This window comes from Emys orbicularis, chromosome 1 (genome assembly GCF_028017835.1).
Source record: "Emys orbicularis isolate rEmyOrb1 chromosome 1, rEmyOrb1.hap1, whole genome shotgun sequence".
NCBI lineage: Eukaryota > Metazoa > Chordata > Testudines > Emydidae > Emys > Emys orbicularis.
In genome coordinates this window covers 87,455,152-87,467,287 of record NC_088683.1, presented here as the reverse complement: position 1 = coordinate 87,467,287, position 12,136 = coordinate 87,455,152, and the positions used below count along the sequence as shown (strand labels likewise).

Sequence of the window (12,136 nt, the reverse complement as noted above, 5' to 3'; positions counted from 1 at the left end):
GCACGCCTACCAGCTTGGGCACCTCACACGAGATAGATGGGCGAATGTGGTTAGTGCATCACGCTGAGGCTTAGGCGGGAGATAGGCACCTGGACACTTAGAGTCAGACAGCAGTGCTCATGCTCAGAGGCAGAAACATAGGTGCCAGACGAGGTTAGGCCCCTACAGAGTAGGGGTGGGAGTTTTGTGAATCTCAGTGGAGCCTAACCTGGGACTTAGGTGCCTACGGTTTAGGCAACTAAGTGTGGTGTTTAGGCAGCTGAGTAACTTTGTGAATCCCATCCTGTGTCCCTGAGCTGTTCCAGGAGTTCTTGCTGGATATTCTGGCAGTCTCGGGTAACACTATTTTATGCATTACAATAGAAATTGATGAGAGACCCCACAGTGGTATGTACTGCTAAAACTGCTTCAGTTATTCCACAGATATTTTGGGTTCAGTGTTCAACAGGTCTCCATATTGTGCTCACAGAAAACTTGCAAGTACACCCATGTATGTGCATAAAACCCAAACCTGTGTTTGTGCATGTTTGTATTTAATTATGTGCCTTACTACTCAATTTGTCTCTATGCATAGACCAAAAGACAAGCTCGCCTCAAGTCTTTACCAGATTTAATATTCTAACGCTAATGCTTTTTTTCCATTTTGTCTATTTCAGCAGTTCCCGAAGGAATTTCAGAAAGTAGGGATGGCATCAGAAGCCTTATTTCCACCGTCCCAGTCCCAGACGCCTAGACTTCAGAGCGTTAGATTTGGTAAAAAAATGTTTTGATTAAAAAAATAAATAAATAAACACCATATGTGAATTTTGTGTAATGCTTAACAACTGCGAGAAGGGGCTTGTTGTGCTCAAAGGGTGACATTTGCAGTACAGCACTTATGAATTATGTATGTGGGAGAGGATAGAGTGAAGGGTGCCAAAGGAACGCACACTCTAATTTCCTGAGTTTGAATCACAAGCTTAATATTCCACTAAAACAGCTTTTTGGACTGAGTTTTACATGGTGGTGTTTTAAAAGGTATCAGAATATTATTTTTTTTCCTTTCATATTTTATAGACTATGACACTGATAATCAAAAGAAGACTCCTTTTACAATTGTGGACTGCAAGCCATTTCTTTACAGAGACATTGAGTGTAGGGCCAAAGAAGAGGTATGCGTTTGTGTCGGTTTTAATTGTCAGAGCCCATGCTAAGTCTACGTATGTTATTAATTTAAGGTACTTAACCTATAACTGTCAAGTTCCCCTGTTTAGGGGGAAAGGAACTCATTTCACCAAACAAAACAATTAAAGTGGTGAAAAGTCTGCAGATAAATACTTCCCCCCCACCCTCCAAATTAGGAATAATGTGAGGGAAAATCAGTTTAGTACAATCTGTTAAAAACTTTTATGGTGGTAAATACTGCATTTTAAATTTCTTTTAGCTGATGCTGGATGTGTATATGTAGTATTCCTGCAATAGTTTCTCAAAGGAAGTACATGCTTTCAAAAGAGTGGAAAAATCAGGCTGCCCCAGATATAGTCATCCAGTAGCATATTTCTAGAACGTTCAGCCTAAGAGCTGAAGTATGGTTTAGTGGGTAAGGCACAAAACTCGGGGTAAAGTATTCTGAGTTGTAGTTCTGACTTTGCCATAGACTTTCTGTGTGACTTTGAGTAAGTCACATAATAGCTCTGTGCCTCAGTTTCCTCATCTGTAAAATGGGATTCATAATACCTTCTTCCCATACTGTTTTATTGTATGGCTAAATTTATTAATATTTGCAAAATGATCTGAAGTTCACTCATACAGGAGGAGACTATGGGAGTCCTGAGAATTGTTTTTTGTTAGTGAGTTTTGTTGAATGGTACTTTTAAGCTTGTGTCCTAACTGCAAATGTATTGTAGGTCACTGACCCATCAGGGCTGACCACAGCCTTTGGGCTCGTCTGAATTCAGAAATTGCATTGATTTAACTGAACTTGTTTCTAAATTTCTGGAATCAATCCAGAGAACAAATGCAAATTTGTTATACACTCTTGGACTTCACATTATTTCAGACCAGTTAGGTTTTGTGTAAAACTTACTTTCTCAGTGTAAAATATTTTTGTCATAACTTCACAAAAGTAAAAATGATGGAACTCCGTACCCCCTTTCCATTATGCCCAGAAACTTTGCAGGCTTCAGACCCAGCAGAATAGAAAATGAAACATTCTCCCTCAGGCCAGCATTCCAAAGCCACCCCTCATCACCAAGTTGTCTCGTTCCATTTTTTTGTAGGTCCCCCAGCTCCCTACTGATTTAGATCCCAATTCAGCAAGGAACTTAAGCATGTGCCTAACTTTAAACATGTGAGTAGTCATAAGAACAACCATACGGGGTCAGACCAAAGGTCCATCTAGCCCAGGATCCTGTCTTCTGACAGTGGCCAAGGCCAGGTGCTTCAGAGGGAATGAACAGAACAGGTAATCATCAAGTGATCCATCCCTGTCACCCATTCCCAGCTTCTGGAAAATAGAGGCTAGGGACGCTTTAGTTTAGATCATGTTTTTGCATGTCTCAAGGCATGTCTATACTGCCCCACAGTTTGGACTAATGGGGTGCAAATAGCAGTGCGCACCAAAGTGCTGCGCTATGTAACTCCCCTGTGTGGACACTGCAGGTGCAAACTTCCCGCATTAGTGTGAACTCGGGACGTATAAGTTTGTATTTGCAGAGTCCACAGAGGGGCGTTACAGTGCAGCACTTTGTTGCACACTGCTATTCACACACCTTTAGTTAGACCTGTGCGGCAGTGTAGACATGCCCTCAGTGAAGTCAATGGGAGTACTTGTGTGCTTAAGTATCTTGTTGAATCAGGGCTTTTGTGGTGTCCTGGCTGCAAGCGGTCTGCCCAGCATAGAATTATAGTTCAAGCTGTTTAACTCCCAGCAACAGCTGGTGCTTTAGTTGCTTCTCAGCTAGACTTTATAACCTTCTCCGGCTGTTGTTCTTCAGAATATGAGGGCTTCAAAAGATTAAAAAAATCCAAACCCAAAAGCCGACCCTAAGTAGCTACCACAGAAAACAAAGAAACGCGCGCGCGCACACACACACACACACACACACACACACACACACACACACACACACACACACACACACAACTTGTTAGGAGTACATACTACATAATATATGTACTGTAGTGCGTAATCTTGCACTGGTGAAATGACCAGTTCTTCATCTCTAATTTCTATGGTTCTAATAATAAATAAATTAAATAACGTAAAGAAATTTATGAAAGCTTATTCTTTTAGTGACTTTTGTGCAATGTACTTTAAAGATGAATTCACATAGCATCTTAATTTATATATCTAATACAACTATATGTGTATGAATAGTCATAGACACTCCGTTCTTCTGAACTGTTTCAGCAAATGGAAAGAGTGCTTATATATTCAGGGCCATTACTGTGTACAAGCTAAGGGCCAGATTCTACCACCCTTACTCACACTGAGTATCTTACTCTACCTGTATTGTAGTCCCATTAAGACCAATGGGACTACTTGCAGACTAAGGCCACAGGCCTGCAGACTTACACATGTGCTAGACTTTACCACCATGAGTGGTTCCATTGAAATCAATGGAGCAACTCATAGTAGTAAAGTTAAACACATGCATAAATCTTTACAGGACTTGGTAATAAATGGAATATGGGTGGCAGAATAGGGCCCTGAGTTATTATTTATACAGTGCTGTAGATGTATGGTATTTTACAGAAAGGTAAGTCCCTACCCGAAGAGGTCATAGTGTCATTAATAAACACACTTATCTGAAAATCTGTAAATGCAGGATAGAATAGCTCAACAGAATTTGAAGGTCCATGAAAAGAGCACATTTTCATCACGAGCAAAGTCTCGAGACTCTGTGAAAAAGATGGACTCAGTCATTGAAAGAGAGACCCGGGCTACAATAGATAAAGGGTATATTACTTCTGGTCCCAACTGGGCTCTTACTTTTGCAAAATGTGAGTATGCTCTTTTAGCTTATATTTTGTTATACACATGTCAGAGTTGCTTACCTTGACATTGATTTTCATCTATCATACAACTAAATCTGTCATTTAGGACCAGATTCTGTAACTGGATCCCTGTAACTGGACCCCTGCACCTGCATAGAACACCATTGATTTCAGTGGAGCTCCATATAGGTAAAGGGATTTGGTTGCAGGATCTGACTGTTTATTTGAAGAGAGTGCAAATGTTTGCATCCCCATCTCACCACCACCACAGTCTGTTACTAATACAGTGGTGCCCAAACTTCCTCCCCCTTACCAGTAATGGAATCTGTTTGTGTCCCCACCCCCCTTCCATTTCTGCACAGCCCTGGCTTCCTCAGCAGAGGAGCTTGGACTGAAGGCAGATCTGGGGGCTGAACTGGGGATGGGGGAGGAGCTGGGGCTAGAGGCGGAGCTGGCCTGGGGGCAGAGAGGGAATGAGGGCAGAGCTGGGCTGGGGGCGGAGCAGGGGGCAGAGTGGAGCTGGGCTGGGGGCAGAGCAGGGCTGGGTGGCACTCCCTCCCCATCCCCTTTGGGAGCTGACCTGGGCCCCGCCACATCCCCCCCTCCAATGTTCCTCTGTGCCCCTTGGGTGGGCATGCCCCACAGTTTGGGGACCACTGTACTAAGAATTAGTCTGCTGCAAAAAGCTGTTCCTTTATGTAATGTGCTGTTTTCAAAATTAGAGCGTTGGGAAGTCTAGTCAATTCTTTGAAACTAATCCCAGTAAGACTTCTTTTGATGTCATTTTTTGCTTATCAAACTAAATAAGATATAAACATGTACTGTAAATCTTTGAATGCAAATGTAATTTATGGGATCTTGTACCATGGAATTTGAACGAATAATAGTAACATCATCAGATTAATTTTAACAACATTTAAATTTTCTTAAAAGGTTGCCAAAGTGACAAACAATCTTTAACAGATTATATCAAGGAACAGAAGGAGTTGTTTCTGCTGCAGGTACCCTAAAATGTTGTTGTTCTTAAGGCTGGTGTTTTCTGAAAAATGTAGTTATAAAAGCTCACTAAGTGAAATAAAAATAGTGCAAGTAACTAGATTAGAAATATTTCTGTTTATCTCTAAGTCTGAATTTTTGTGATGGTAAGAGGCACCTTGACTTGAGGTTCCACACTAGTCTGCATGTCTAACCCTGCAAACACAGTAAGGGTATGTCTACACTACGAAATTAGGTTGATTTTATAAAGTCGATTTTTAGAAATCAATTTTATACAGTCGATTGTGTATGTCCACACTAAGCGCATTAAGTCGGCGGAGTGCGTCCACACTACCATGGCTAGCATTGACTTACGGAGCGGTGCACTGTGGGTAGCTATCCCACAGTTCCCGCAGTCTCTGCCGCCCATTGGAATTCTGGGTTAAGCTCCCAATGCCTGATGGGGCAAAAACATTGTCATGGGTGGTTTTGGGTACATGTCGTCAGTCTCCCCTCCTTCCGTGAAAGCAACGGCAGACAATCATTTCGCGCTTTTTTTCCACGCAGATGCCATACCATGGCAAGCGTGCAGCCCACTCAGCTCAGCTCACCGACACCGCTGCTGTTGTGTCCTGGGAGCTGCTGGCAGCAGACAGTGCAGTAGGTCTGCAAACCATCGTCATCCACCGCTGCCACTGCAACTCTGCTCTGCTGCTATTGCCTCAATAGTGAATTTCTCCATGTTGTCTGTCATGGGCTCCCGGGTACGTGTGTTCTTCCTCGGGAAATGTGCATGGTGCTAACCGTCGTCCTCCACCGCTTCCGCTCCAACTCTGCTCTCCTGCAGACGCCATACCACGGCAAGCATGGAGCCCGCTCAGCTCACCGCTGCTGCTGTGAGCATTGTAAACACCTCACGCATTATCCTGCAGTATGTGCAGAACCTGCAAAAGCAGGCGAGGAGGCGACAACAGCGCGATCACGATAGTGCTGAGGACATGGACACAGACTTCTCTCAAAGCACGGGCCCTGGCAATTTGGACATCATGGTAGTAATGGGGCAGGTTCATGCCGTGGAACGCCGATTCTGGGCCCGGGAAACAAGCACAGACTGGTGGGACTGCATAGTGTTGCAGGTCTGGGATGATTCCTAGTGGCTGCGAAAATTTTGCATGCGTAAGGGCACTTTCATGGAACTTTGTGACTTGCTTTTCCCTGCCCTGAAGCGCAAGAATACCAAGATGAGAGCAGCCCACACAGTTGAGAAGCGAGTGGCGATAGCCCTCTGGAAGCTTGCAATGCCAGACAGCTACCGGTCAGTCGGGAATCAATTAGGAGTGGGTAAATCTACTGTGGGGGCTGCTGTGATCCAAGTAGCCAACGCAATCACTGAGCTGCTGCTATCAAGGGTAGTGACTCTGGGAAATGTGCAGGTCATAGTGGATGGCTTTGCTGCAATGGGATTTCCTAACTGTGGTGGGGCGATAGACGGAACGCATATCCCTATCTTGGGACCAGACCACCTTGGCAGCCAGTACGTGAACCGGACGGGGTACTTTTCAATGGTGCTGCAAGCACTGGTGGATCACAAGGGACGTTTCACCGACATCAACGTGGGATGGCTGGGAAAGGTGCATGACGCTCGCATCTTCAGGAACTCTGGTCTGTTTGAACAGCTGCAGGAAGGAACTTACTTCCCAGACCAGAAAATTACCATTGGGGACGTTTAAATGCCTATAGTTATCCTTGGGGACCCAGCCTACCCCTTAATGCCATGGCTCATGAAGCCATACACAGGCAGCCTGGACAGTAGTAAGGAGCAGTTCAACTATAGGCAGAGCAAGTGCAGAATGGTGGTAGAATGTGCATTTGGACGTTTAAAAGCTCACTGGCGCAGTTTACTGACTAGGTTAGACCTCAGCAAAACCAATATTCCCATTGTTATTGCTGCTTGCTGTGTGCTCCACAATATCTGTGAGAGTAAGGGGGAGATGTTTATGGCGGGGTGGGAGGTTGAGGCAAATCGCTTGGCGGCCGATTACGCACAGCCAGACACCAGGGTGATTAGAAGAGCACAGTTGGGCACCCTGCGCATCAGAGAAGCTTTGAAAACCAGTTTCATGACTGGCCAGGCTACGGTGTGACAGTTCTGTTTGTTTCTCCTTGATGAAAACCCACCCCCTTGGTTGACTATACTTCCCTGTAAGCCAGCCAACCTCTCCCCTTTGATCACCAGTTTCAGAGGCAATAAAGGCATTATTGTTTCCAAATCATGCATTCTTTATTAATTCATCACACAAATAGGGGGAAAACTCGCAAGGTAGCCCAGGAGGGGTGGGTGAGGAGGGAAGCACCAGGTTGGATGGTGAATGAGGGGAGGAGGGAAGGACAAGGCCACACTGCACTTCAAAACTTATTGAATTCCAGCCTTTTGTTGCTTGGGCAATCCTCTGGGGTGGAGTGGCTGTGTGCCTATAGCCTCCTCTCCCTCCCCCCCGCATTCTTGGGCATCTGGGTGAGGAGGCTATGGAACTTGGGGAGGAGGGCAGGCAGTTATACAGGGGCTGAAGCGGCGGTCTGTGCTCCTGCTGCCTTTCCTGCAGCTCCACCAGATGCCTGAGCATGTCAGTTTGCTCCCCCATTAGCCTCAGCATTGCATCCTGCCTCCTCTCAGCGTGCTCCTCCCTCCTCTCATTGCGTTCATTTAACGCTTTCCTGGACTCTGCCATTGTTTGCCTCCACACATTCTGCTGAGCTCTTTCAGTGCGGAAGGACTGCGTGAGCTCTGAGAACATCTCGTCGCGAGTGCGGTTTTTTTGCCTTCTTATCTGCGCTAGCCTCTGGGACGGAGAAGATAGGGGGAGCGTAGAAACATTTGCAGCTGCGGGAGGAAAAAAAGGGAGAGTAGTATTTAAAAAGATACATTTTAGAGAACAAAGGGAAGACTATTTCACACTGAATCAAGCGATTCACATTACATAGCACATGTGCTTTTGCTACAAGGTCGCATTTTGCCTCTTATATTGAGTGCCTGCCGGTTTGGTGTGAGACATCACACACGCTCAGCTGGGCAACAGAATTCGGCTTGCAGGCAGCCATGGTAAGGCAAAGGGTTTCGGCTTCTTCAACCTTCATAACATGTGGGAACAGTTTCAAACAGCAGCGCTCTCCTTTTCCATACCAAGCAAAGCCCGTTGGGTTGGCCATTTAAAAGGAGGGGCTGTGGTTGTAGGGTGAATATGCAGCACAATCCAACCCCCCCCCCCAATTCTCTGGGATGATCGCTACACACACACACACACACACACACACACACACACACACACACACACACACACACACACACACAGTATCAGGGAAGATCCCGGTCAGCCATGAACGGGCCTCCCCCCACCACATGGCTAACAGTGGGATGATTTATTTTCAGCCAAAGGCAAACAGCCAAAGCCCGGGCCCATTCGCTGCAAGGTTTTGTTCTGCAATGCTTCCAGACTACTTGCTACTGGCTCGGCGTGGTAAATTAATCATTAAACATGCTTGCTTTTAAGCCCTGTATTATATTTACAAAGTTACACTCACCAGAGGTTCCTTTTCCGGCTTCATGGTCCGGGAGCCCGCCTTGGGAGGGTTGGGAGAGTATTGGCTCCAGGGTGATGAACAGCTCCTGGCTGCCGGGGAGAAGGGATTCTCCACTTGCCTGCTGTGCACTATCCTTAATCTCCTCCACCTCCTCATCTTCAAACTCCTTATCCCTGTTGCGTGAGACTCCCCTCTTGCAGGTGTCCACGGACAGTGGTGGGGTAGTGGTAGGGGCCACCCCTAGAATTGCATGCAGCTCATCATAGAACCGGCATGTATGGGGCTCTGACCCGGCGCGACCGTTTGCATCCTTTGTTTTTTGGTAGGCTTGCCTCAGCTCCTTAACTTTCACGCGGCACTGCTGTGTGTCCCTGTTGTAGCCTCTGTCCTATATGCCCTTGGAGATTTTGGCAAATATATTGGCTTTTTGTCTTTTGGATCGGAGTTCTGCCTGCACAGATTCTTCTCCCCATACAGTGATCAGATCCAGTACCTCCTGTTCGGTCCATGCTGGAGCTCTTTTGCGATTCTGGGACTCCATGGACACCTGTGCTGATGAGCTCTGCATGGTCACCTGTGCTGATCAGCTTACCACGCTGGCCAAACAGGAAATGAAATTCAAAAGTTCCCGGGGCTTTTCCTGTCTACCTGGCCAGTGCATCTGAGTTGAGAGTGCTGTCCAGAGCGGTCACAATGGAGCATTCTAGGATAGCTCCCGGAGGCCAGTACCGTCGAATTGCATCCACACTACCCCAAATTCGACCCAGCAAGGTCGATTTTAGCGTTAAACCCCTCACCGGGGAGGAGTACAGAAATAGATTTTAAGAGCCCTTTAAGTCGACAAAACAGGCTTGGTCGTGTGGACGGGTGCAGGGTTAAATCGACCCAACGCTGCTAAATTTGACCTAAACTCGTAGTGTAGACCAGGGCTGAGATTACTCAATGTCATCTAAGTCACTGGAACTACTTGTGTGAGTAAAACTAACTCACATATTTAAGTATTTAAAGGACTTGGCCCTGAATTTGGTAAAAAAGTTGAGTAAGGCTCACATTCATCATAATAAAAGTGTTTGGATGGGTTGCTTTTTTTCTACAATTACCAATTCAGTGACAAGTCAGACCTTACTTGGAAGTTTTGATATCACTGGAGACAGAAATTCTCAGTATATCTGAAGAATATACATCACAGACGCCAGTGCAGGGTTTTCCATACTATTAACTTTTAACTCTTTAACTCCAGCAGGGCCGCCCAGAGGGAGGGGCAAGTGGGGCAATTTGCCCCAGGCCCTGGGCCCCGCAGAGGCCCCCACGAGAATATAGTATTCTATAGTATTGCAACTTTTTTTTATGGAAGGGGCCCCCGAAATTGCTTTGCCCTAGGCCCCCTGAATCCTCTGGGCGGCCCTGAACTCCAGCAGGACTGCAGCTCTGCCCCCTGGGCTGGGGACCAGTACTGAGTCACTTTGCCAGCTCTGTACTGCCCGAGGAACTCCCTTACACTGAGGATAGTCCCCGGGGAAAGCTCTGTTACCTCTAAGGTTTCGTTCTGTTGCCAAAACAGCATAAAGGGGCCTTAGGACAACAGAGAATCAGGCTTGGTATATGTAGTGTGAGTGAAAAATACAACTATCGGATTCTTGATTTTGTATTTCTTGACACTGTGTTTAAATCTGTAAACTTAGCATTGAAATAATATATTTTGGACATTAATTCATGCTGTAGATCCTTGTCTGAATTAGGGCAGCTATTCCTATCTCTCTGAGCACATCTTGCTGAGTTTACTTTGCTCCCTGAAATGATGAAATACAAATGCAAAATACATTTGGACATTATTTTGTACATGACATTTCCCCACTCTGTTTTCCTAGTACACAGTAAAAGTAAAAAAACAAACTATAAAGAAGCTGGAGAAATTAGCAATGCAAGCTGAGAAAGAGGCCAGCTCTGCCGAAGCAAAGCTAGAAGACGATACAATTGCATTTGAGGAATTTCTGAAAGAAAACGACCGAAGTTCTGCAGATGCACTTAAAATGTTAGAATCGCTATTACAGTTAATGTTTGTTTTAATTTTTGATCTACCAAAAACCATACACCTACATCTCTGTAATATTTCCATGTTACTTTTTAGTGCAGCCCAAGAAACAAAATCTAAAATGGATATGGCAGCAGATGTAAAGTCTGCTATTAATGAACTTTTCGCTATTAAAAGGTGAGACATTTATGTTACAAATGTACTCCTCTTTTTATGGTAACAGTGGCGCAGATTCTCCTCTTCTGAAGAATACTCTGGGGGGAATTAATCTTTGAGGTTCACCCACTGCCACATTGAGCTGTTCTGTAGGTGCACAGTTTGGGCCTGTCCCCCACACCCATTGATCCCCATGAAGTGAGTTAAGTGCAGCAGACAGTTTCACAGACCTAACTGTTTTACAGCAGTACAGAATATGATACTGTATCTTCATTTTGACAGACCAAACTCCTTTAAACCGATAACCAAAGATAGTAGTGGAGACAAGTGGGGAGCAGGGCAACTGCACCGTAGGCTTGCAAAGAGGCAGTAGGCAGTGTCAGGATTTGACCTGGTCAGGTTTGTGAGGAGTGATGGTGTTCCGTGCCACGCCAATATCAGGTGCTGTTTTGCTAGATTGGATTTCTCTGTGTGTGTGTGTGTGTGTGTGTGGTGGTTTTTTTTAGTATTTTATTTGTGTGAACTGTGTATTTAGTAAAGAGTGTGTGTGTGTGCGTGCGCGCATATGTATAAGGATAATATTAGAGATTCTCTCAGCTTGGGACATGCACAAGTTTGAGGGTGGGGACATAGTGTTGCTAGCAAAGCTGTTAAGCTGGTAAAAAGGACAGTCTGCCCTGGATCTAGTTTGTGAATGTTTTCCGCTTACTATGTAAACTTTAGGTTTTAGTGTGAAAATTGTCTGAAGCAAAAACTGAAAATGGGTTCATAGTTCTTTTTAATAATGGCTGGCATCCAGGTAGCTCACCAGAGTTGAGATCTGTACACAGAATAATGTATGGGGATTTAGTTACAGTTAAATAACCCATTATTAACATAATACCATTCACTTTTGTGGAGTTACAGTAGGGATGAATTTGTCCCTCAGTGCTTCATTTTAAATCAGTCAAAATATTAGTCATTTTGTATAGCTGACTGATAAAAGCTGGAAGATAAAACCACGTGTCAAAATACTTCAGTATAATTTAGTTTTATATAGTTCTTCATTTCACATTGTAAAGCTTTTTGAGAGAACTTTACAAGAAGAGAGGCATCTGAGGATTCCACTCCCCAGGAAGCTGAACCTTCATGGGATGATAAAGGGGAAAGTGAGAAATCCATTCTCATGTTAAAAATGGCTCCTGTTTACCGAGTAAAGGCCCAAGTGGTCCTAGTTTGTCCTTACACTACTCACTTGGGTGCAGACTCCCAGGGATCTCAGTCAAGCTACTTCCACAGTGAGGTATTTTTAGTCAGACCTCTCTTTGGTTGTGTGGTCCCCATGCCAGGATGAATAGCATATTACTTCCTCCCTGTAAACAGCCAGCGGTAACACCATGCATGCATAACAAAAATTTAAAAATACAACCAGGAAAT

The 12,136-nt window shown here is 44.9% G+C and overlaps 1 protein-coding gene across 1 annotated transcript in view; it reads left to right on the top strand.

Annotated features, from left to right (window-relative positions):
• The first annotated feature begins 686 nt into the window (after positions 1-686).
• CCDC38 (coiled-coil domain containing 38) overlaps positions 687-12,136 on the top strand; it is a 54,734-nt gene continuing 43,284 nt past the window's right edge. The window contains exons 1-6 of the mRNA XM_065413345.1: positions 687-753; positions 1,057-1,151; positions 3,810-3,984; positions 4,912-4,979; positions 10,401-10,564; positions 10,661-10,741. Coding sequence (XP_065269417.1) covers positions 687-753; positions 1,057-1,151; positions 3,810-3,984; positions 4,912-4,979; positions 10,401-10,564; positions 10,661-10,741 — 650 coding nt within the window. The remainder of the gene's footprint in view (positions 754-1,056; positions 1,152-3,809; positions 3,985-4,911; positions 4,980-10,400; positions 10,565-10,660; positions 10,742-12,136) is intronic.